The sequence below is a fragment of the Homalodisca vitripennis genome, chromosome 1 (assembly GCF_021130785.1).
Source record: "Homalodisca vitripennis isolate AUS2020 chromosome 1, UT_GWSS_2.1, whole genome shotgun sequence".
NCBI classification, from domain to species: domain Eukaryota; kingdom Metazoa; phylum Arthropoda; class Insecta; order Hemiptera; family Cicadellidae; genus Homalodisca; species Homalodisca vitripennis.
The window spans coordinates 116,867,230-116,894,713 of record NC_060207.1 but is presented as its reverse complement, the minus strand read 5'-3'; the positions used below and the strand labels follow the sequence as shown (position 1 = coordinate 116,894,713).

Here is a 27,484-nt window from a genome sequence, read left to right as displayed (position 1 = left end):
CACTGCGATAAGTGATGTTTTTGTTACGTTGATTCAGCAAATGAACTATTTTCCAAGTAACAGTTCGCTGTTAACATACACCGTGCTTCAACTGCAAGATAAAGGTAAGCAGAAGGTTTTAAATAGATTTTAGTAATAAATCTGAGTTGAACCTTTGATGAACTTTCATTACTAGTACACTAAGCGGATCAAGAGTTAATAAGCTGAATATTTGTATATACCTTCACTTCGACGTTCTAAATGTTGGCTGACAAGTCTCTTATAATCTGGTGTCTGTGTAGTTAGTTGTTCAAAGTCACATACAAATAAAAAACAGTTTTTCGTGCTTACGTCGGTTTCTATTGCTCCAATGATGTCATCACCTATTATAAAAATGGTTTCATTCGCAAAATCGTTATTGAGATAGAGTATTTTGTAATGCAAGGTCAACCATGGTTATCTGTGAATATGACCTTGAACTTTGAATAATTTGTATTATTTATCAGTAGAAATATAAGTACTAAGTATTAATTCATTTATTTAATTACTTTATATGATCAAAGTAGGTATGTTTTATTAAATGCATCATATTAACTGATGCTTGATTGAAAAGACAGGGTCTAACTTTTGATTCAGATTGTGACGAACTTTGACCATTTTAAATATTGTTTAAGCGCGGTTATAAATCCAACATGAGTATAGCTCTGGATTTTTTGTCACATAAGTTACTCGAAACTGGTGTGATTCCTTGACATTATAGTATGGTAAACAGTGGCGTAAGGAGAAACGATCATTTTTCAACGATGCATTCTTTCTCATACTACAGTCCGAAAAACAACTAGATTTCTATAACGCAAAACATTATAATCGATTATTTTTAAATGTTACTTGAACTTAATAAGAATTTCCACCTTATGACAGAAATGATCGGATTTTTTCTAGCTCGTAATATGGTTCCCAGTCCTCCGAATACTTTATGTATACTTTCTCCGTCAGGACAACAAGGCAAACTCAACTACAGCACTGAAAATATCTTTGACCGAAAACAATTACAAGAGTAGAAAGTACACACTTTTTGACAGAAGTATATCTCAGAGAGCTACATAAGTTAATAATTGTTTGATTGGAGGAATAAGGCAGACTCAACGGTAGTACTGTAAGTGAATGTAAACGACAGGAGTTAGACGGAAATATAAATATCTTAGACCATCCGTACATGACAAGTACATACTTCCGTAACGAAATAAGTTTGAAATATTGAATATCACTCCATCATAATACACCATAAAAAATAAAAATAAAATAGTATGAGGACTTATATTTTGAAAATTGCGTTCGAAGCCGCAGGTAACTCTTAGTAATATAATACATTTCACAACAAAGTCAGCAGTGGTATTATAAAAGAACAAAGACAAATGCTGTAAATACTATAGGAGACTTTATAAAAGATCTTGACAAAACTTATATTCATGATTTAAGCAGGTTATTCCAATACACAATTTTAATGAAATAAGAACAAAGGGAACTGACATCCAGGGAGTAATAACGAATCATGTAAAGAGTCTGAGCCGAACTCCTTACGGAACTATGTTACTCACATTTGCTACAAATATCGTATAGCTCATATATTTGTACAAATGACTGAAGCTAACCACGATTAGAGCCAGAAGCACAAAGCCGTAGAGTGAAAACAATTCTTTGCAAAACTTGACACTGTGATTTCGTAAGGCTAAGTTCCAATATGAATGAAATATTATTAGTTATGAATCAAGGAACTGGTTTGAATGTCTCATTAATGTAAAGAACTTGTCGAATCTGGGATGCTGATAGCTAAGGTCGTACATCATCTGCTCCCTGTGATGACGGTGGCGTTTATTTTTGATACTGAATACGTTCGGGCCATCGGGGTAAGAGCCTCAGGGCCACAAAATCTTCCAACTACTTGAAGATTCTAAGAGGTGTCTGGGAGATCAGATAGTAAAGTTCGCCACTGAATTTGACATTATGGTGAATTTAATAATTATAAACTAATTTCTTCCTTAATATTATTACCCGATTCGCAGAACAAACTTAAACATGGAACGTGGTGAATGTTGTAGAAATACATGGTATCTATTATTATCTGTTAAATTGCACTTAATCATGCTTTTATAGCCAGCCAGCTCCTGAATGTTATATATTATCCATTAGAAAATAAATCTTTAACTTTTGATATCGATTGGGTTATTATCGAATACTTTAAAAATTTACTAAATCAATGAATGAATGTTTACTCCAGCAACTGTACATTAAATACATTTAGAAATAACAATTATAATGCACTAAATAGAATTATTACAAAAACAATAATTTTACTATTTATCTAGCCAACATAAAAATTATATAATTGATAAGGAATAAAGCCTGCATGGGCATTCAGACTGTGCGTAGGCTTCAGTTGATCGTTCGCCACGATAACTTAAAATGAAGAACTTGATTACCTTTAATAGCATTAAAAAGAAAGAAAAACGATTTAATTATGAGAACTGGATTTGTTACGTTTAGTAAAAAAATAATAAAACACGATTTAGTGTTAGTTTATTTATAATAATGCAACGACATCAAATCATTGACCTTGGCCCAGGGGAGATCAAGTCAACATGGTACTATGTATAATAGTATAAGTGCGTGTAATAATGTAGCATCTAGTTTTAATGGTAGTGTAGTGTAGTAGCAGTAGTAGTATAGTGGTCTAGTGGTCGGGTGTAATATTAGAAAGTGTCTGAAAATAGGTGTTGCAGGTCAGGCCGCTCGGTAATCTGCAGATATAATGGACTCTGCTTGTATAATACCTAGTTGGAGTAGCAATTGTTTCACCCTATTTTTGAAAACTGGCAAAGAGAGTGATTCAAAAAGAGTGCAACTATTATGATGAACACGAATATTTAGATACAGAATGTTGGAGATATAAAAGGGGTTTGTTGGAGAATACTGTAAAGTAACAGTCCTTACATTATGCGCATATCTAGTATCATGATGATGCGTAATTTCTGAAAATATTGTGTTTAAATTGAGGAGAGTTTTTTTTTAAAGTTGACGAATAGTAAGAATAGCAGATTCTTTAAATAGAGTGTCAGTAGAATAACGTTCACTTTTGTTAAATCCTATTTTTAGTACGCGTTTTTGAGAAACAAAGAGGGGATATAGAATAGATTGTCTTGTTCCTCCCCAAGCAATGATTCCGAAAGAAAGAAGTGATTGAACGCAATCGTAGTAAGCTAATTTAATTTCTTTTTCCATTCAATAATTTGTCTAAAAGCAAAGACATATTTTATAATATTTTGTACTAACATATCTATATGGTGGGTCCAGGTCATCCGAAAATAAAAAAAAAATACTCCAAGGTATTTATATGAATCCACCTTCTCTACTTCCTCGCAAGTATTAACAAGATATTTTTTACCGTAACTATGGACAACCAAGTTTATAAGTTATAATCTGTACAATTTCTTAGGGAAATCGGCATAAACTTTGTTTTTGTTATATTAAGAGAAAGGAAATTTTGGTCAATCAAAGTTTTTAAAAGAACAAGATCGCTTGATGATTTGGCCTGTACTTCTGGCCAAGAAACAAAAAACAAGGGTGTCATTCGCAAATAAGAATAATTTACCATTTAGTTGTAATTTTGATATATTGTTCATATAAATTACAAATAAAATTGGACTAAGAGTGCTGCCCTGGACCACACCGTATTACACAGGGAGTGGATCACTGTTTATTCCACCAATAATCATACATTGTAACCTATTGGTGAGATAGCTCCGAAACCATGAGAGAGCAGCGCCGCGAACCCCAATATGTTCAAGCTTCAATAGTAATCTCCTTTCTACGGAATCAAAAGCATTTTTTAAATCCAGTAAAATTAACATTGAACGTGTTCCATCCGAAATGCTATAATTTATCTCTCTGTTGATGTCAAAAAGAACGTCTGTGATGTTTTTGTCATTCCTAAACCCGTACTGAGAGTCACACAAGATTTCGTTTTCTTGGAGATATGACTATTTTATCTTTTATTATGCGGTCTAATACTTTTTAAAGTGCTCTCAACAGGGAAATTGGGCGGAAGTTGTTTTTATCAATGAACTCGTTGAACTTATATAGAAGGAATACTTTTGCCTACTTAAAGAAATTTGGAAAACGCCATTTAAGATACTTAAATTGATTAAATGAAGTAAGGGTTGAAGAAAAAGTGGATGTTTTGTTTTAGAATATTAGCTGATTAGCTGAAACATTATCGAGGCCCGGAGCAGATCCTCCCCGTAGGCCAGCCACCTGATATATGATGTCCAATTCTGTCACAGTGTGAAATGCAGTCAGTGTTCTGTCTATAGTCAGCATCATTTATAACTAGATTCTGTACCACGACCGCAAAGAAAAAATTGAAATCGTTAGTTATTTGTTTTAATAAATTCGGGGTGACAGCAGATGCCGTAAACACATATTTACTACTGAGAAATGATTCTCGACTTTTAGATCTCCCTGCTAATTCATCGCCAATTTCCCAAAATAACTTGGTGTTGACGTTTGATGAATGATTTTTGTTCTATAACAGTCTCGTTTAGCTATTTTGAGCGAAGAACTCAAAAACCTTCTATAATTTTGATATTAATTGCGTAAAACAACATTAAATGGCTGTTTTTTTTTATTCTTCTACTCAACCCATCCCGAGTACGAATACAACGAACGAGCTCAGACGCAATCCATGGTTTTAGTTTTTTGTTTCTTGCAGAGTTAAGTTTTATTGGTTTTTTAGCAGTTGATATTGAATTTTGAACTTTCTCCTTAAATATATTAGCACAGTCATTAACATCAAAACATGTTATGACGGGGGTCCAGTCGAAAAGTGACAAAATTGTTTGTCAGCAGTGCGTGGTCAATATAATAAGTGTGGAGCGTATAGTTGTCAGCGTGAATATCAGGGCGGGGCGGAGCCGCTGCAGAGATAGTCATAGTCAGTCCAGTGCTGTAGTGGTCAGTTATATTCGTCTGGATCACAGCTGATTTGACTCTATTTATATCACTGATCCTCACAAATATATGATCCAAACAAGATTGAAGGTTGTTTGACACTCTAGTAGGTTTAGAAATACACTGTATGAGCCAAGCACCATACAGACAATTTAAATATCTACCAGTCATTGAATTAGTCTTTAATAGGTCTATATTAATATCTCCAATAAATACGCATTGTTTTATTTATTTTTTTCCAATATTGTCATAGTAGTTTTCTAGTTCATCCAAAAATAATTCAAGATTACTGTCGTGGGTTCTGTATGAAGCAAGTAAGTTAAACATTTTATTTTAGTAAGTAAAGTCCAATCCGATACCATAAACGTCACCCAACGTGATCTGAGCAGCCTTTACTGATAAAAATTTGTTTACCAATATAATAAGTCCATCGTTTTGGTTCCGTTGTGGGTTAGTAATTAAGATATCAAATCGCTCAACATGTACGTGTTCTTCTCCTCCCCTCAGCCAACACTCCGACATAACTACCAAATCAAGTGTGTAACAAAACTCGTTTAAGTATATCATTAATTCATCAAAAGTTTTTGTAAAACTTCTTATGTTTGTATGAAAAATCCTTAAACAATCACGGTCGTTATAATAAAAAAAACCAGCTATCCTAACGTTCCAGTTCAAGACATTTGAAATGAATATTGTCATCAAAAACGTCATCCAGCAATGAGCGGTGTCATTATAGCCTCACGTCATTCTGTCTGCCCAGTACAACAATAATATTTAAATGAAATGCTAACTCATGCCATATGACTATAAAGAAAATAAAATTTTTTTAATCTAATCATAAAATTAATTGAACAAGTTTAATTATTCTAGACAAGATTAAGCGACATTAAGACATATAAACTGATCCTTTGTGAGATGACATTGAAGTTAAAACATTCTATTAAATCTTGTTATTATTTTATTGTTTTAACCGTTAGTCCGGTAAATACCTATAATTATATAATCAATGATTTAACGAAATTTTAGTGAACTGAGGTTAATTACAGTAATGAGTAAATGCCTAAATCTTAAAATCATGATTAAGTAATAATAAACCCGTCAAATTAACATAAATTTAATTAATTTACTACGGTTTTAGTTAGTTAATACTAGTGTTTTAAAACATAGCAACTGAATTACAATTATTTATTCTAAATTTCGATACTCATAGCTCTGTAATACTAATTTATTAGCATTAGTGTTGAAAGATTTAATACTTTGACAAAGATAGAAGAATTTGGGACGGACGATAAAATGGCGGGAAGCAGCCCCTTCCACGCGCATCACGGCCGCGGAGTGTCTTTGTGTCAGTCAGTCTGTCGTTGACCTTGGCTGAGACAAAAGGCGTCCGTACAGACCCACCGAGTGATTGACTTACTTCAATTTACCTTTGCGTAGTGATTGCAGATTTAGCGTTAGTGCAAATACAGAATACAGAATACAGAATACAGAAATCTTTATTCACAGTCTTGGAGATCGGAATGGTGTCAATACAATTAAAATTACAAAGTCTTCAGTTTAGGTTAAAATTTTGCCAGTCATGTACTCTTTGGCACTATAAAACGGCATCTTCGAGAACCAGCTAACTAGTTTCTTCTTCAGAGTCATTGGGTTGTCATCCTTCAGTTCTCGAGGAAGATTGTTGAAAAATCTCGCCCCGGCGTATGATGGCTTACGTTCATACAGAGTCAGGCGATGAGCAGGAAGGTTATAGTTTAACCCATTTCTGGTTTCATATTGGTGGACTTGCTCATTGCGTTTTTCAAAGCTTTGGTAGAGGCCAGAACAATGGATTCGACTATGTAGAGACTAATAACCGTTAACAGATTATGTGCTCTGAATACTTCTCTACAGCTATCACGCCATCTCACACCAAACATGATCTTCATAGCTTTCTTCTGTATTATCAATACTCGCTCCAGATGAGTGTGGGCAGCAGACCCCCAAACAGCAACTCCATATCTCAGATGACTTTCAAATAGGGCGTGATAAGCCACCAGTACAGCGTCTTGAGTGCTAGTAGACTTGACTCTTCTCAATGCAAAAAAGAGAACTGCTAAGCTTTCGACAAGATGGTTTCTAAATGGTCTTGCCAGGAGAGACGATCATCCAGCACAACTCCAAGATGTTTTTGTGTTATTCACAGCAAGCAGATCTGGAAGTGGAGCAATCTCAACCTTTATGCTTCCAAAGGTAAGCTGCTTAGTTTTTGACTCATTAAAAATTAAGTCGTTGCTGCTGCAGTAATCTTCCGCGTAACCAAGCGCCACCAATGAATCGATCTCAAGAGATTCCGCTGAAGCTTTCCAGATGTCAAGAGAACAGAGTCGTCTGCGTACATGACTGTGTAGCAATGGTTGTTGAGAAATCCTGGAAGGTCGTTCGTAAAGAGGATGAAAAGAACCGGTCCAAGGACCGATCCCTGGGGCACACCCCGTGACATCGGGAGAAGACCGGATCTGATTTTCGACTTGCAATTATTCCGCACATCGTCCAGCTCCACCAACTGCTCTCTACCCTGAAGATAGTTGGAAATCCATCTCAGCGCAGTGTTCTTGAAGCCCAATAAACTAAGCTTCTCCAGAATCAGATCATGGCCAAGGCAATCGAATGCCTTGGTCATGTCAAGAAAGATGCCAGTGACTGTATCCCTTTCTTCAATTTTATCGATGATATGCTCAACCATGTCCGTCAGTGCAGTTAAAGTCGACCTCCTCCTTAAAAATCCATGTTGTCGATCGGATTGAAGGTGATTTCGAGACATGTGATCAAACATTCGCCTGAGGACTATCTTCTCAATAACTTTTGAGAAAGTTGAGATTAGGGATATAGGCCTGAAATTGCCGACATCTTCTTTAGGACCCTTTTTATGCAGAGGAACCACTCTGGAAACTTTCAACTTGCTTGGAAATTCACCGAGCTTGAAGGATAAGTTTGTGATATGGACTAACGGAGCTACTAGCTCGTCACTGCAGTTTTTCAATATTTGAGAGGAGAATCTCATCAAGCCCAGCAGATCTTTTTGGTTTTAGCTGTCGAATAATCTCACTCATCTCTTTTTACATTAGTTGGGGATAAAACGGTCAGTGGAAACTCTACATCAGGGGGGGTTGTACATGTACTTTGGTATAGATGTCCTGTTTGCTTTTCATTCAATGTTTTGTCAGCCATTGTAGAAAAATACTCATTAAAATGATTTGCAAGCGCTTCGGATTCTGTAACAACTGTACCATCAATTCTGAGCCTTTGCGTTTTGTGTCCTGAATCTTTCTGGGTCCTTTCTAAATTTATTAGATTTCCAAATCGCTTGACTTTTATTTTCTGCTTCTTGAATGAGCTTAGCATTTGCATCTTTTCTGAGTTCTTTCAGCTTCATATCGTAAAGCTTTTTTAGAATCGGACGTATGGCGTTTGTCAGCCTGACTTCCACTGAGAACATAGGCTTCCTGAGCATCAAGAAATTGGGTCTTCAAACGTCTTGTTTCTTTATCGTAAGAATGAAATTTTCGTTTTGCCATTTCTTATCACGTGATTTCTTAAGAGGGCACGTGGTGTCAAGCGCCGTTGCAATTATGCCAATAAAGCTGTTGTATGAGCTTTCCTAGATCGCATGCTTCATATACTGTGTCCCATGCTACACAACTCAGGTGTGCTTTCAAATTGGACAAGCTCTCAGTGTTGAGGTGGCGCCGAACCGAAGAAGTTGGATTGACAGTGGCGACTTTGAAATTGACCTCTGAAAGCTGGCCTGTATGGTCAGAAATTTCTCTGTTTTCAGCACCTGAACATTGATATCAGGAATAAGTCGTAAGTTTGAACACACTGTATCGATGGAAGTGGATGAGGTTGCCGTTATCCTTGTGGGTGGTAGTAAGATTCTTGCCATGTCATATTCTGCCAGCAGTTCGTTGAACTCCGATTTTTTGCCTTGAAGATTTCAGGCCATCAATGTTAATGTCTCCGACTAACACTACCGGTGAGTTTTTCACAGACAATGATTCCAGGGCACTAGATAGAACCTCAAAGGCCTCGGAGGTTTTCTCCAAACTATTACTCGGAGGTAGGTAGGTGCCAAGGATATGTAAATGTTCTTTTCTACTAGACCAGGAAATCTTAACTGCTGCAATTTCACAGACAAGAGGCACACTCAATGAATCAACATTCAAATTCTCTACCTCAATGTCTAGACCGTTTGCATAAAATATTGCAACACCGCCTTTCAAGTTGTGTTCTCTACTAAAAGAAGCTGCTAAAGTGTTAGTTCAGGAGACAGGTGTTTGCCAACTTTTTCCATTTGACTGCCCATGCTCAGTTATAACCAAAATAGCTGGCTGTAATGAACTAAGAAGATGATTGAGTTGGTCAACTTTGTTATTGATTCGGTCGACATTCTGATGAATATTGTTAGACTTTGCTGAGCTTTAGTTTGGAATTGATGAATAATCTGCTTCTTTGAGGGATTTTCCACCGGGCTTTCGCTGTTGAAGTGTTGCACAAAAAATGGGGATTTGGATTCCGTGTTGGTGAGACCGTCTTCATCCGCATCCACAGTCGGGTTGCCAGGAGATAAGCTTCGGTTAGTTCGATTTGCCGGATTACAGACTCTATATCTTTGAATATTTGCTTCAAAAAACTCTTCTATTGTTTTCATCGGGTTTCAATGGTTGCGCACCAACTGGTGGAGTCGATTGAGGTTTTCCAACAGGTTTGATCTAGAGAAGAAACCAGGCTTGGTGTGAATTCAACCAATTTTTCTGGTACAGGGGCGACACATGTCTTCATAGTAGCAGAGATGGATTTTTCTTCAAGATCTCTAACTCTTAAATCAAGCCTTTCTATTGTTCGTTTGAGTGCATTGAATCCACAGAGAGAAAAGGCCATCACTTTATCATTGCTTGATTGTTTTATTATTTTCACATTGAGATTGAACTGAACATTTTACTGGGTCATTTTCAACATTATTCAGACTTTTTCTTGGAAATTTCTAGTTTTAAGGCATCTATATTTTCCTCTAACTTGAAGATGGTCAAAGACTGCTCATTATCATAGTCCACGTACATTTCTTGTTCTTTTTTCCGTAGGCTGATTTCTTTTTGTAACTGGCGGTCCTTTTCACTTATTAGTTGATGTAGCTCTTCATGGGCCTTGTTGAGACGTTCGTTTTCTTCCACTACACTTTCCAGTTTAGCTTCCAAACTTAGAATAGTTGCAGACAACTTTCCATTTTCCTTTTTAATTCAGAGTTTTCGTGTAAGAGGGCAGTGCCTAGTTCAGCTGCGATTTTCAATGAGTTCTCATCGTCGTTATTTATACAATCTAAGTTTTTTAGATCGTTCACTCAATAATATCATCTAGTGTTCTATTAAGATTATGCTGGTGTTTGGACTTGGGAAGCTTCCTAGTTTTTTTTTTGTGATTTGGTGATTGTAGTAGTGTCGACGGTACAGTGTGGGCACAACCAAAACTGAAATATCCATTTAAACCATTGCACAAATTTTCGTAATGATCATCCATCATGCCCATAACCACAAAACATGATACCAGGTGAAGCATTGACCCTCGCACAACACTGCGTCTTCTGTGTCTTGGACCACATTATCACATAAGGGACATTCAGAATTTTCAATTTTTGCGTTAACGTCGTTTTCACGCGTCATACTTTCTTCTTGTACTGTAGCGTCTTGCTCAGATTCGTTAATACCTGGCGTTCTTCGATATGAGTAATAATGTTTCTTGTACATAGTACTAGTAAGTGCAATGGACACAGATTAAGAAGGCTGTGACTAAGGAAGAAACTGGCGTGGAGTGTTTACTGGATTAACTCTTTGTAGCAGACGATGATTGGTGTTATTTAGAAATTGGGGTTAGCCATGAGGTGAGGTTTTAGATGATAAATTGTTATTGGAATGATAAAGTTCACTATGATATTATGTTAAATCAATAAAAAAACTGATTACTCACGAAAGTCCTTGAATCAGATAAATCACTTTTGGAAAAAATAATTATAGCTGAGATTAAGTAAAACTGAGCAGCAAAACATCGTCAGAACATTTCAATTTTTTTTTTTTTTTTTTTTTTTTTTTTTTTTTATATTATTAATTATTGATTATATTATTTATTTTGTTGTGATGTGATTTGTGTGGTGTTGATTTATTACCTTTGGTATATAATGTCAAAAAAACTAAGTGGTTCTGAGTATCGGAAACGAAGGTTAGAGAAAAGTCAAGCAGAAAATCTTGAACTTAAGAAAGTAAAGAAGTTATCTACCTACTTTTCGAGGGACACTTCAGTAGTTGCAGTTTCTCAAGAACCCACTTGTAGCTCACAAGTACCTACAAGCGATGAGGACTTGGAGCAAACACCTGTAGGCTTACCTGAAGATGCAGAAGACCACGTTCTTCTTCAGGAACCTTTTTCTAAGGTAGGCCTAGTTAAAGCTGAAGGTACCGATTGCGAGTTGAACCTTAAAGAAAATGTAACAGCTGTTATAAGTTCTTCTGATAAGGGTAATTTTGAAAACACTCTTACAGCCGAACAAAAACGGCAAATAATAGAATTAGGCCCTCATCAGCCTAAAGGGCCATTTCCAAAAGAATCAGAAGGGAGAAATAAAAATAGGGGATGTGACGAGAAATGGTATTTTCAAAAGAATAAAGAAAACCAATTGAGAATAAAACGTAATTGGTTATGCTATTCAAACATCCTCAATGTTTGCTATTGTCATCCATGCTGGCTTTTCAATATGGCCTATACTGATGTGGGATTTTCGAAAGGTACGTCTGATTGGGCACATTTAGGTCGAAACATAAAAGACCACGAAGAAGATTCGCAAAGTCATGCAATTGCGTGTGAAATATACTATCGCTGGCAGTTAGGCCTAACAGTTGATAGTGAGAATCTGGAGGAGATTAAAAAAGCCACTGATTACTGGAGACAAGTTTTAAGGCGAGTGGTGGACGTCATTATTACGTTAGCTACAAACGACTTACCACTGAGAGAGCACAGATTGGTATGACGATGAAGATGTAACTAAATCGAAAGGAAATTTCCTTGAAATAATACATATGCTAGCAAGATATGACCAGGTCCTTGCAGATTTAATTAAGTTACCAAAACGTAGTGTTAACTACCTTAGTCCTCAGATTCAAAATGAGCTGATCAACCTGATTTCCAAAGAGATAAAAAAAGAAATCAAGGAAGAAATGAAAAAAAGCTCCTATGTGTCTATTATCTTTGATACAACTCAAGATATAGCGAAAACCGACCAGCTGAGTACAGTGTTTCGTTATATAAAGATAAAAACTGACGAAGGTGACAGGCCAGTACAACTAGTCATAGAAGAGGCGTTCGGGGGCTTTTTGGAAGTGGAAAGCCAGAAATCAGAATACTTATCAAATGTTGTTTTCAATATCATAGAAAAGTATTCAGATATATCTTAAGTTCGAGAGCAAGGCTACGATGGAGCCGCTAATATGCGTGGTATATATTCAGGCCTTCAAGCAAGAATAAAACAAAAAAATCCTGCAGCTAAGTATATTCACTGTTGTGCTCATGCCCTTAATTTGGTAATCAACGATTCAGTATCAAACATTCCTGAAATCAGAATCTTTTTTGATAATGTTCAAAGTCTTTATGTATTTTAAAAAAATACTGTATATCAAGATGGGCACTGTTGACTAAGTCGGCTTTGTTACAAAAAACCTTAAAGAAAGTGTGCCCAACAAGGTGGACTTCAAGAAATCAAGCCGTCGACGCTCTTCGATGTGGTTATTTTGACATAATGAAAGTACTGACTTTCCTAACGTTAGAAGGTAAAGACCAAGAAGAAGTAAACCAAGCTAAATAACTTTTGAAATATTTTGAGCAGTTTCCTACAGTAATATTGATAGTTATTGAAAGTGTGTTGCTTGAAACTATGGACATAATTTCTAAAAAAACTTCAAAGTACCGAAGAAGACTTGGAACACGCAACAAAAATGCTCTTAAATCACAAAACAAAAATTAACAAACTTAAGAATGAGTGGCAAACAGTTAAATCAGATGCAACTAAGCTTTGTTTGCAATGGAAAGTTGTACCACATTTCATTGACTCAAGAACAAAAAAGAAGACAAGAATGTTTGATGAAGTGCAAGTTGATGACCCTATTAAAGACAAAGAGAAACGTTTCCGGGTTGAGGTGTTCAACCGTAGCCTTGACATAATCACAACACAGCTGACAGAGCGTTTTGAGGCTGTTACTCACATTACTAGTAGTTTCCAATGTCTGAAGCCTTATTTTTTAGTTGGCAAGTGATGAAGAAATCTTAGAATGAAGCAAAATTTTGATATTAAACTACCAAGATGACGTCTCCCTTAACTTAGGTCCACAGCTTGTAAGGCTAAAAACTTGTTTTTTAAGTCACGTGGAAAAACTCAAAAGTATAAGGGATCTTGCAGATACTTTAATAGTGCGTGCTCAAGTTGGTTCCAGCTTTCCAGATGTTGTGAATGCTTGTTTGATTTTTTTTGACACTACCTGTTACAACTGCAAGTGCAGAGAGATCATTTTCAAAACTTAAACTGATAAAGAACTATCTTCGCAGCACCATGTCCCAAGAACGTCTGAGTGCCTTGGCAACCATATCTATAGAGCGCAGCAGAGCCAGGCACATCAACTTGGACGACACAATAACACAGTTTGCTAGCATGAAGTCACGAAAGAAGATTAGTTAAGATAGTAATATGCGAGTTGGTTTTGTAACTACTTAACTACTATGTTCACGTTTTACATAATGTACTCAAAATTTAAATTAGGGTTTTCAATACATATTTATTAAATATATTGAAATTTGTACTTTCATTCCAAACCCTATGGAATTAAATTGAGATTTAAATACATATTGCTATACACGTAAACTAGGTCTCTTACAAGGAACAAAACTTTATAAAGAATAGTAGACTGTAAGTTATTATAAAAAAATGATGTTAGGTCAAAGACGCCTTACATTGCTGATGAAATGATGGCCAAGAAACGTTTGTTACGGTAGTGAGGTGAACTGTCGGCACTGATTGATCATGTAGGTAAAAAAGTTGGGGAAGGGGCGCCAGGGACTGAGTCGCTCCATGGCGCGAAAATCCTCACTACGCGACTGACATGTCTCCTGGAAACGATGCTGAGATCTGCGTAAACTTGAGGCCTCGCTTGCTCTTTGACGCCGCCAACCACGCTTCCTCATCCTCATCCTCCGGGAGACAAACCTACTATTATTGGTACATGGGCATGTTTATTTGAGAAAAGCCGGAGTCGGTGCGTTACTGATATATCTGTTCTAGCATAGTCAACCCCGAGCACACAAGCTACTTTCTCAAGTACTGTGTAAATATCTTCTCCCTCTGTAGTACGCAACCCGATGATTTCTATGTTTGCGCATCGAGAGTGATACTCAGAGTCATTGAGACGCTGCTGCAGATCCTGGACCTCATCCAGTAATTTGCCATTGTCCTCCTCCAGCTTGGCACAGCGACGCTGAAGGTCGTTGTGGTTATCTTCCATCGCCGCACATCTGTCGTTTAACCTTTGAAACTCCTCCCGCAACGAGTCAATCGATCCCCTCACCTGACTTATATTAGTATTTATTTTAGTGTCCATAGAGCGAATAGCGTCCAGGATAGTTTTCGTCCCGTCTCAGACGTCATCATTACTTCCGTTAAAGCGGATTCTCCCTTACACAATTCAAACTTCCAATTCTTAACTTTCTGCTCGGTTAAGTTCTGAGAGGATCCTAGGTTGGTACATAAAGAGTGCAAGAGCAATGCGCAATCGACGCACTTAATTACAATATCACTAGCTATAATGCTAGCAGCGCACTTTCCGCAATTTTCTGCCATGATAATTTAAATAAAAGAAATTGGCAAATAAAGTAATTTAGAGATAACTTAACCTGTATCTATTGATACAGTTGGCACAGCACTTAGGACTTGTGGGCAGGATAGGACCGGCACTAGACATAACGCTGACAATCCGCTCTGATCGGCGGACTGATAAGAACTGATAATTAATTATTGCTTAAACTTTACAAGGTCTATATATTAAATAGTGGTTTATAAAAATCTCACAAAATCCCCCGAAGATGTGCTAAGTAAGAGTATACTGATATAATTCAACATAAAATTGCAGTACGGCATGAAAAACTTAAAAACTTAAGTTGATACATCAATAAATATAATAATAACAGAGACCATGTATTACTATTATATTTTCATAATTAAATGATTACACTTTTAACTAGTGGAACCACTACAGGTATCTGCTCCAAATTATACACTATTTTAATTGGTTTTAATCCAGTAGTTATTAAAAAGAACTACATTCTCATTTATCAAGATTTATATAATTATACAGGTCATAACCTAATTAAGCCTACTATTGATATTTACTATTACTTTTTTACAAAGAAACTTTATTGGGATATTTTATTAATTAACTTAATTTTAATAACCAACACAAACGTACAATATTAGACAAGTTTATTATGTTACACGCAAAATGTTAGAACAATGCAGATTATTGATTTCTTTTTCTAATTAGACCAACAAACTGTTATGCAATATCATATAATGTGATACCGTATTAAGAACCTACCTATGTGTTAAATTAAAAAATAAAATGCTTTAATAATAATGCTCTGCTTACGTACTTACTGTATTTCGGAGTCAAAGAAAATAAATTGCAGAACTTTCCATCGATGATCAGATTTGGTGTCTTGTAATATTTAAATTACTTTAAAGCAGTTTGTAAAGTTTGGAATGGTCTTACTTTAGTAATCTGACATGAAAGTACGATATAACGATTGAAGAAGTGAATACATCGGACAATATAAATTATATTTATATAAGTATAACACGCATGTTACGTATATAAGGGGGTTACGTATGCAAGCATAATACTAACACTTGCGTTGATTGGCGAATATACTGAAACTTCGGATAGATTCAACAAATATAAACTGAAAATATATTGGTTGTGTGTTTTAGGAACAATGGAGCATCCAGTTCCTGATTGGCTCTCTTCTGAGTTTCTGAAACAATGTTTACAACAAGAGCAGGGCTACGAGGACATAGAGATTACCAAGTTCACTGCTTCACCAGCTATATCAGTGGGGGAGCAGTATAGTAGCTGCCCCATCCGAGTTAAAATAGAATACAAGAAACATAAAGGAAGTGATGACTTAAGATCCTTATCCTTAATTTTAAAATCGGAACTGAAGGGTGGGGCAGTGAAGGAAATAATCGACTCCTTTGAATTCTCAGAGTCGGTATTCTACCAGCGATTTATATCTAAAACAATTTCTCTCACGAATATTCCATTCGCTCCAAAAAGCTTTTACTCACCAAAAATGTCCGTGATTGTTCTTGAAGACTTAAAAGAGAAGGGATTTATTATGGGAGACAAAAAGAATGGTCTGGATTTTGAACACTGCCGCCTGTATGTGGCTGCTGCGGCCAATCTCCACGCGGCATCACTCACCGTTCTGGAAGAAGATCCTGAATTAATTAATATAGTTGGGAAAGAGAAAATGTTTGTATGTGGTGAAGCAGTAACCCCTGGGTTACAAAGAATGGTTTCATGTGCATTGAGGTGTTTGGCCGAATACACTGAAACTTCGGATAGATTCAACAAATATACCGACCTTATCATGGATTGCAGTACCACCATACTTGATAAGGTAGTAGAAGCGGTGAAACCCAGAAAAGACGAGTTTAACGCTATGAACCACGGAGATGGTTGGGCCAACAACATGATGTTTAGGTATAACGATGAAGGATTACCGTGTGAAGTGAGACTGTTAGACTTTCAGTTTACAAGATATGCGTCTCCTGTCACTGATATTGTTTACTTCATTTGGACAAGTGCCAACGATGATGTTAGAACTCACAGGATCGATGAACTGTATACGTTTTTCGTCGAAGAAATCAACAAGAACCTAAAACATTTTAATCGTTCTGAACGTTTGTCTCATGAAGAAGTAAGAATTGTAGTAAGAAGACTTCTCCCTTTGAGTTTGTTCATGGCAGTTATAATGCAATTATTCATTGGTGAGAAGGCTCCGGAAAATGTAGAAGCTTTTTTTGAAAAAGGACGAGAAGAAGAGTCTTACCAAATTTATAAAATGGCTTTCAACAATGAGAAATTTCGTCAAAACCGACTACAGAAACTAGTTCAGCAACTTAAGTTAGCAGGTGTTTTTGAGTACTTAAAAAGTACAAAGAGATCCTTTAGCTAACAACAGTACTGAAAAATCTACGAAACGATATTAATAACTGTTTGTTAACTGCATTTGTATTTATTTAAAGAGTGACACACTAATGTTGATAATTTTTATGTATCATTCTCGAATATTTTATTCTCTATTTTAGTATTTTTATTTTATTCGCTATTCTCAAATACTTGATACTTTGTAAATATGCAAATGTTATAGAAAATACATTTCTTCCAAATTACCTGAACTTAGACAAGTGTTAATTATACCTAATGTCATTGTTCTAGGTTATTCTTACAAATGTATTTATCGTTTAGTCCAAAGGGGCTTTTATTGCGTAGGCTATTACTTGAGCAATAATTTTCTCATTGATTGTTCGTGGCATCTAGTGAAAGATATTTAAATTTAATCATTCGATTTCATAATTTTCAGCAATCACAACGTTTTTGTACAAATTTTAGATCTGGTGTTACTACATATTTGTTGTCAACGTAAATATTGTAATTGATGTGTAACAGTTTGAAGTGCTTCTGCTTGTAAGTAGGTATGTTATCAGCCAATTACGCATTCAGTCATCATTCACAGTGGTTATCTAAATAGATACATGCTATGTAAAAGAAAAAAATACTAGTATATAAAGGATTAACAATTAAAATTTAGATTTTTAATTTCCACTATTAGCTTCCAAACTCTATGAGTAGAAATTGAGATTATATCATAACTCTGGCCTAAAATAGTCAAAGTGTGAAATTGCTAGAGCTAATAAGTAAATTACCTATGTAATGTTGCAGGGAAAATAGTGTATTTTATTGGTAATAATAATAACCATTTCACTCTTGGACTTCAGTGTTCTAAATAATTGCTAAACTTCATTTCTAATTATTCTGAAATGGTTAAGGAGATTGGAATATCTTTCAGTGATGATCACTTATTTTCAGGAGTGTTTATTATACCATTTTAAAAATATATGCCTATAATTGTAATTATGTCAATTTATAGGAATAACGAGCAAAGCTGCGGATAAAGCCTAGGTTCAGTAATAAAGAAAGTACTTCAAATCATAGTTTACTAAACAATTTTACTTCCAGATGTTAAGATCATATAAAAACTGTAAAACATTCAAAATTTGTTCCTTCAAGAGTTTGTATTTGAGCCTGGTTACACAATTCATTAAGATTTATTTTCTTAATGACTACGTAACTTTTTTATAGCCTACTTAAACTACTGTAGGCTCCAAATAGGCCCTAAACACTTGGAACTGAATCATTCCTGATTTAATAATCTTTTCTCCTTTAGATTTTTGCCACTTTGATTACAATGTTTCGAGCGATATATTACACAGTAAAAGGTAATTTTGTTATAGTTAGCATGTTTTTAGTTTTTATTATCACAAGAACTAGAAAGAAATATTAACTTTGAGATAATGTTTCTCAGAGTTGTAAACTGGTCTGGTTCAATTCCTCCGCCGATAGTTAGTTCAACGACCAAAATATCAGTTTGGTTTTAAATAAAAGATATTGGGCCACCAACGATACGTGCTTTAACTGGACCGATTTGCTTTATAAACAAAATATAATGTACATATTTTTCCAGGGCCTAAACAGCTTTTTTACAACTAAAAATGTGAATTTACACTCAGGTTCAATGGGCCAACGATACAACATTTAACAATAAATACTAATAGCTTATATGGTTCATTGGGTCAACGATCCTATTACTTTAAAAACTAAACTTGTTTTTTCTCCCATCTTATCCGCGGTCCGAACCACCCAGATTACTTTATTTCTTCAGCAGCTTTCACTCCTAACATATTACGTAACATACCTTTACTTCTTCAGTAAAATTTTAAGTCGGTTATTGTTGTAAATACCACCCATGGCAGTTTCACGATTGCAATCAAAATATATATATATATATATATATATATATATATATATATAATCTAATTGAATGTTTAATATATAGACATATAAAATATTAAATCTTTATAAAATATACAATAATGTATAATCAAAAATCAAAGTGTACTACAATCTATTTTTTAGTTTAATTATGGGTGCTGTATACTAAAACTTAACAATATGTTACAAACAGAATAAAAGCCGCTGTATAAATAACATAAACTCTTTGGAATGTTACAGAAAACGTTAAAGATGTTCTTGTAATGGTAATTCTATACGAGTATAATAAGAACATCGGGTCTAATAGGTTGTTAATTATTAGGGTAGTGTATATTTTCATAATATAAAGAATTTACACTTATTAAAGAAGAATAGAAAACGATTATTGTAATTTAATTTTAACTAATGAAAGACTTCAATCATTATTTTCGATCAGTAATATTAGGCCTACAAAAACATGTTGATGTTATTGTTCGTAATTTTCCAATGCAATACAACACTGTTAGAATATTTATTTCCAATAGGTCTAAAATGTTTTTTCTTGGTGACGATTTCTTCAGCTCACTTCCAATTTCAAGAATACAAACTTGAATTTTTAGGTTTATTGGTTGGGAATTGTTTGGTTTAATTGGGCCTGGCGAGTTTTTCTCAATTAATTTATACTTCAGAGAAGACAGTTAACATAATAGTTCCTTTCCTGAGACGGGGGATGTTACAACGAACATTGCTTACACAATTAAATTCTTGAAATGTTTCGATCTTTATACTTGTTGTGAAAAGTCATCTTCAGTCAACAGACTGCTCGTATATAATACGTTGTTAACACAACAGACTATGAACAACTTAGATGTTCTAGGGTTCTAGGAGCTTCCAGAGATCTGGTGTTTTAATGGGTAGGTATCTTCCAAAAACCGGCAAACTCCAATCGCCGTGAGCTACAGTATTTTGTAATTTCTGGAGGCTATAATCTTCCAGAGGCCACTACTGGAAGTGGAAAACCAATTTGGAAGGCGGTGAAAAGATTCGATTTTACAGGTTATGATTTGTACATTTAATACAATGTTGTATAATAAAAATAAACAATTTTATGTTGCAGTGATATCTATACAGTAAACCATATAGTTTGTAGTGCATGGGTATAAAATTAAATAATTATAAATTTCCCTCATAACTGACAGTGAATTTACATATCTCTAATAATTGTTTTTGGTACAACTCTAATAACTAATTCCTACGAGAAATGGAACATTATACATTTCCTTCAGGGAGCTGATAATATTCCAATTCTGGTTCACCATTTCTGTACAATACCATTTCTGGTACAATACTCAACAATTAATTACTAACTGACCAATAAACATTAACCAGATCCTCTGGAGAGGGAGAATCCTATAAACCACAAGTTGTAGAATTCTTCCTCATTATCCTAGTATCGAGGAGACAAAGTAAGTGATCATTCTTTTTAATTGGTCGTTAGCCGTTTATTATCTAGCCAGTAATAGACTTTCCAAACTATAATGAACTTACCCAACTGTTTCTTCTCTACAGTAACTAAACTCAACGTTAACTCCTCCTGCTTAGTAACATTTACAACTGAATAATAATTCATTTTACTTTGAAATGTTATCTTGGTTACAAGACGTGTCGCTTAGTGAATTATGTGGTTTGGTATAAGAAAGCTTGTTATTTTTGTTCATTGAGTTAAATATTTGTTTGCTTGGAAATAATAAAAGGCTTGCTCCTAAATTGGGCGTCTTAAATAACGTACCCTTCACTTGTCGTGTTTAGTACGGCACGACATATTCTAGTATTAGAAATGGGAGAGATATCATTAGTTAAAACATTCAAACAAACAACATTGTTATCTTTGAGGAATTAGAGTGTAGCGCACTGTTTAGTGGTCTTTGCATTTTAGATATAGTTAGCTTATGAATACTATTGTTGTGTCTTGTTTATTTAATTTTTATTCTACTGAACCTTTGCTTTAAGGACAAATTTAAATCACAGTTAGAAAAAATTAGAACTGAGTTGTTTCATCTTCGTATTGGTAGACCAAAAATAGTTAAAATTTGGATTAGTGTTGACGCAAATGTGGGGGGTTCCTTTAAAACTGAGATTTAAACAGGAATTATTGTTTCATCGAGAAGGAGAGTTGTACAAAGAGTACATTATCCGATTAAAATGAGTTTGCGGAAGATAGTATAACATTTTCTTAACAAAATATGAGACAAACCATTTAAGTTGTTAGTTGAGAAGACTTACATGTTCATGACATTTTAGGAAAGTTTAGAATAAAATCTTTGCTCTAAAGTCGGAAGGGTTTTAAGTAAACATGGTAAACAGGGAGAGATTATTGAAATATGTATGGAAAAATTACCTTATGCTAAACTAACGGGAATAAATACGGTAGGGCAAGTGAAAATAAAATCTGAGTTATTTACGGAAATTGAGTTGGGGTCTGTCTGCACAGGTCACTAGGAGCACATAAAACCGACAAAGCCTCTTCAGAGGTGGCCTCTACGTCAACAGTTAGCTTTAGCTTTAAAGGTTAATCGTGTAACATTTTCTGGTTCAATTGAGGTTGTGTATGATATTCCAAGGAAAGAGAGTAAACAACAAACAGTTAACTAATTTTAATCAGAGCCGGACGTTGCACCATGATAAATGCTAAAAGTAGCCTTTGTGTGTCATGAGCAAGGCGAGTGTGGTCTATTATCTTCACGTGGCTGTCCAGATCTTATCTTAGACGGGTGTGAAACTTTTCTTAGAAGTTTTGTATAGATAATTATAGAAAAACACATAAACGGTCATTCACATTATACTAATGAAAGTAATGTTGTAAGAGTAAAGGTGACTCAGCTTGTGATCGACTTTCTGGATTGAACACCAATTAACTGAATTGTTCTGTTACACGTGGTTCATGGGTAGGTGTAGGTACGAGATACTGTCACAATCCCACTATTAGCTATATCGTCCATCTATTTACACGAGTTTATTTAACACTGACGCACAGTCAATAATTGTTAACACAATCTCAACTGTCACGATTACTAGTACAGTACTAAGTATTACTACTAATGCTCCAAACACTCCATGGACTCGCTTAGTCGCTACAGCTCCTTATGTGGCTATTGACATTCGAATTCTAGAACTTTGTAACGTTTACGTACGCTTGTTAGCTGTTGATCGAGATTCTTGCCTGATCAACCAAAAATGTGACTTTGTACATGAGAAGAGCCCCTGACGTGGCCTGGGTAGACTAATAGACTAGGAATTGCCCACCCACCTGCTTGGTCGCGGCAGACATTCTATCTGGCATTGGTTTGGCTGACAAACTCTTAAGATACACCAATTGACCCTTCATCCGTATCGGCTGATAAGGGTTGGCTGTTTACACTGGATATTGAATAAACTGGATACGTGCCTCTTGTGTGGATGTGGTGAAAGGGTCACTCGAGCTAGATCCTGTGTATCGACAACTCTTAAGACGGAACCCTCTTCTTCTTCCCGAGAATTTTCAGCATTTCGCTATTTCTGAGAAGAGGTAAGGCAGAATCGACATTTTGGAATAAATTTAGTTTAAACATTCATTTGGCATATTACTGTTTTCATAGTTGGACAATATAACCGCTGATTACATAATAAGGACCTTTATTTATTACTTATGGTTTGAAAACTATGTGTTAGTTTTGGCAAAAACTGGGTGTATAATTCATAATTATAATTAGTTATAAGTTATAATTTATTCATTTAATGAATTTTTTGAGTTAAACTAAACTTAATCATTTTATTAAAATTTATATTTATATACCTACTTAATGGATGTATAATTGTATAGTATACAAATGTTGATACCAATTAATAACTGTTAATTACGCATCAATAATTCACATTAATTAGTTAACTACAAATCAATCTTCATTTAAAAGTACATATTATTATTTGTTGTAAATCTCAAATGAAGTGAATATTATTTTAAGTTAATAAAAAATGATCGAGTATGAACAAGTATGACTAAGTTCCTGATATCTAGAGAAATACGTAGGTACACGCTGTATTTTTTACACAAACTAAAACTGTATTAGTTAAATGCTCTCTCATTTTAGCTATTTAAATGTGCTTAAATTTGAATTGGTTTGTGAAATAATTATTGTAGCACAGTGTAAATGTGAATAGGCAATTGTAACTATATTGGGACTGCCGAATGCCGAGCGGTAAAAGACGTTGGACGAGTTAGAAATGGCGCAGGTTCGAACCCTGGGTGTGACCGTTGCACTTCTTATCAGTACCATCGACCTTGTATTGTATCGACTCTCCCCCTTATTCTGTTTGATACGATCCTCGCACAGGCCAGTAGCCCTCATGGACGGGCAAAATAAGGCTTAAAAGGTTATCGGCTTCTCAATAAAAAAACTTGTTTCTTTAATTGTTGTAGTTAATATTTTATTTAAATGTGTTACGTAAATGATGTACGCGTTTTAATAATTATTTTTGAAACACCTTTTATTTGAGTTAATATGATATAAACAGCCTTAAATGCTTAAGATTTGAATCTCAAATATTGCCTACTTAGAATGTTCATAAATTTAAAATAGATTTAATTAAAAATAATATTTTATTCCACCAAGGTGGTTACAAAATATTTTGTTTCTGCAATTAATTAAGGTGCACTATATTTACATTTTGCCATATCTTACAAACATTAAAGGTAGGTAAAGATTTAGTATTTATGGTTACCTACGTACTTAGCAGTATATCATGCCTTAATTAACTATGGAGCTTGGTAATAGCGGATTACTGTTTTAATCTAGTGATTCAATTCTTATTGCGATATTTTTGAAGTGAAAACTTCTTTAGGCGCGTTGAGCGTTTTGGTAGAGGGTAAAATCCTCGGTTCGCGTCACCGACATGCTAATGATACTAACCTGCATGAAAAAGTCAGTCTCGCTGTGTTTTTTAACCGTAGACTTGGCCGCGGACTACTAACCTGCATGAAAAAGTCAGTCTCGCTGTGTTAAAACTGTCCCGGCGGTGTATGAAAACAGACTGCGAAAATCAGTGACCTTTACGGCTTCCTCTCGCGATTTAAAAGTGAAGCCAATGTCCTACAATTCTGTAAGATGCGTCAAATTAAAGCTCTTAATATTGGCAATCTATTGGTAACATTTTTAAATATTAAAAAAATTTCGAAGTAATTTTGATTATTGTTTACATTTTACATAGCGTTTACAATGACAAGAAAAAAGTAGTAAGCGAGGATTTTTTTTATTTTTTGGTCAGACAAAATTTGTCAGCGAGAAAGTTGTGTGAAAATAGATGAATATTTTTTTTTAATTTATCATTTTTTTATTGGAAGTTTAGTTTAGCCTGTAGTAGCGTATGAAGTGATGAGTGAACGTTTCTGCCGGAACTGTAGTTGGCGCATTGGCTCACTGATACCGTATTAACTCAATAAATTAGTTTATTGTGCAATAAAATTACCTTTACGAAAGAACCAAGTTAATTTAACTAATTTATTAGTTTTAAAAATATTGTGGGTTTAATTGTTATTGCAATTATATACTTTATCCGTAGCAATAACTGTATTATTTACAACGGTGTTCAACTCACTGTTGTTCACTCGGTGTTTACTCGCTTGTTAAGATAATTGTATATTAATTATTTTTTCAACCACTTTGTATTTATATTTTGTTCATGATTTGTTTAACCCATCATATGTAACTAATAAATAAAACATAAAAAATGTCATATAATTTTTGCATATAGTTTTAATTACTCTCAACTTAATAGTTCCGTTTTCACTTCTATCGGCAGTCCCACGACTGCTACTTTTTTACTCATTTTAATGTCTTTAAATACTTACAGCTTCATTTTATTGTAAAACGTTTGTTTATTTGTAACAAAACTATATAGTGTTTGATTTTAAAATACTTAGAGCTAATATTTGGTATTATGGTTATACTTCTTCTATGTTATTGTGATACACAGTCAGTATTCCTTTTTAATTACGTTACTGCTATTTAAATTTCCAAGTTAATTAAAATTTTGGGTCAGTGTGTATACGTTACCAACTAACGTGGTCAGTTGTATTCTCTATCTTTGTGTTAAAGTCATGAGTCCTGATATTGAAATACACATTTCGAACGATATTTTTAAATATTTATAGTAACTACTAGTGAACTGTCTTTATAAAGTAAGGTAAGAATAAAAATAAATGTTGTGATAATCTTTTCCATACAGTTTAGCTGGATATAGGGTTATATTATTACAACATATTAATGTCAGGCAAAAGTAGATCTACTGTGGCAAAGTAATTGAAAGTTAAACAATTCAAGCTATCATACAAACTTAAATGCTAAATATTGTTTTTTCTTTTAGTGCACCTATAAAGTCACATACTAAAATAAGTGTCATCATTGCATCATAAGTTGTGCTCAATTAATAGTTTTTAATAAAAATCTTTACGGACAAACAGAGAACTAATAAATATAGGACAGAAGTATTGATGCTATTTAGCTTAAAATTAAGCTTAGTACCCCAAAATGGGAGATTTATTATTTTTGACAAGTATTAAATTCTGCAGTAAAAGTATTATTTTACTAATTTAAACATTGCCAAAACAGTACCAAAACAATATGGTTTATTTCCTATGCTATAACCCAGATGAATTCAAAGTGACACGAGCCTTGTGGCGAGGAAGCAATCGGAGAGGGCGGTAAAATAAGGTTGGAACAGACCACGCGTGGTGTGTACGCTGGCAGTGACAGACTCAGACTGCACAGTGCGGCAACATTGTAAATTACATTCAATAATGAAACAAGAACTTCCTTTCTTATCTTAAAATATGTATTGTTATTTTTGTGTTTTAGGAACAATGGAGATGCCGGTTCCTGATTGGCTCTCTTCTGAGTTTCTGAAAGAGTGTTTACAACAAGAGCATTGCTACGAGGACGTAGAGATTACCAAGTTCACTGCTTCACCAGCTATATCAGTGGGGGAGCAGTATGGTAGCTACCCCATTCGAGTTAAAATAGAATACAAGAAACAAAAAGGAAGTGATGATCTTAGTTACTTGTCACTAGTTTTAAAGACTGAAATACAGGGTGGGGCGATGAAGGAAATAATCGACTCCTTAGAATTCTCAGAGTCAAAATTCTATCAACGCTTTATACCCAAAACAATTTCTCTAACGAATATTCCATTTGCAGCAAAAAGTTTTCATTCACCGACACTATCCGTAATTGTTCTTGAGGATTTAAAAGAAAAGGGGTTTATTATGGGAGACAAAATTAATGGTCTGGATTTTGAACACTGCCGCCTGTATGTGGCTGCTGCGGCCAATCTCCACGCGGCATCACTCGCCGTTCTGGAAGAAGATCCGAAACTAATTAATATAGTTGGGAAAGAGAAATTATTTGTTTATAATCAACCAATAACACAAGGGATGCAATCAATGCTTTCATGTGCGTTCAGATGTTTGACTGAATATACTGAAACTTCGGATATATTCAACAAGTATACCGACCTTATCAGGGATTGCAGTACCACCATACTTGATGCTGTAGTAGAAGCGGTGAAACCCAGAAGAGACGAGTTTAACGCTATGAACCACGGAGATGCTTGGACCAATAACATGATGTTTAGATATAGCGATAAAGGATCACCGTGTGAAGTGAGACTGTTAGACTTTCAACTGACAAGATATGCATCTCCTGTCTCTGATATTGTTTACTTCATTTGGACAAGTGCTAATGATGATGTTAGAACTCGCAGAATCAATGAACTGTATGAGCTCTATGTTGAAGAACTCAACAAGAACCTAAAGCATATCAATCGTTCTGAAAGCTTGTCTCATGAAGAAGTAAAAGTTGTGGTAAGAAGACTTCTCCCTTTGGGCTTATTCATGGCGGTTACCATGCAAATATTCATTGGTGAGAAGACTCCGGAAAATGTAGAAGCTTTTTTTGACAAAGGTCGGGAAGAAGAGTGTTACCAAATTTATAAAACGGCTTTCAGTAATGAGAAATTTCGTCTAAACCGACTCCCGAAATTAATTCAACAACTAGAGTTAGCAGGAGTGTTTGAATACTTACAAAGTGCAAAGAAAACCTTCAGCAAAAATGACTCTTGAAAACAGTCTGAAATAAAAATTCTTCATTTCGGTTAATAAATTATTCTAACAGCAGACAAATTCACCTGTTTAAACACTGAATATGACCACGTTTGAAATAGTATTCTTTGCTTTGCTCTGTGTGGTTTATATTGATATTGAGCTTTTGTAAATATGTCTTTATTAAAAATACAATTTGTTGATAGTA

At 34.8% G+C, this 27,484-nt stretch overlaps 1 protein-coding gene across 3 annotated transcripts; it reads left to right on the top strand.

The window, feature by feature from the left end:
* Window positions 1-27,484, top strand: LOC124370025. Of its 3 annotated transcripts, none has more exons than XM_046828311.1 (2): window positions 1-104; window positions 26,036-27,484. In XM_046828311.1, the coding sequence occupies exons 1-2, from the start codon at window positions 41-43 to the stop codon at window positions 27,295-27,297; spliced, it is 1,326 nt and encodes a 441-aa protein (XP_046684267.1). In that variant the 5' UTR covers window positions 1-40; the 3' UTR covers window positions 27,298-27,484. The 3 variants fall into 3 exon arrangements, with proteins under 3 accessions (XP_046684267.1, XP_046684275.1, XP_046684284.1); XM_046828319.1 differs by lacking the exon at window positions 26,036-27,484 and adding an exon at window positions 16,040-17,512 and having other exon boundaries at window positions 23-104; XM_046828328.1 differs by lacking the exon at window positions 1-104 and adding an exon at window positions 19,315-22,710.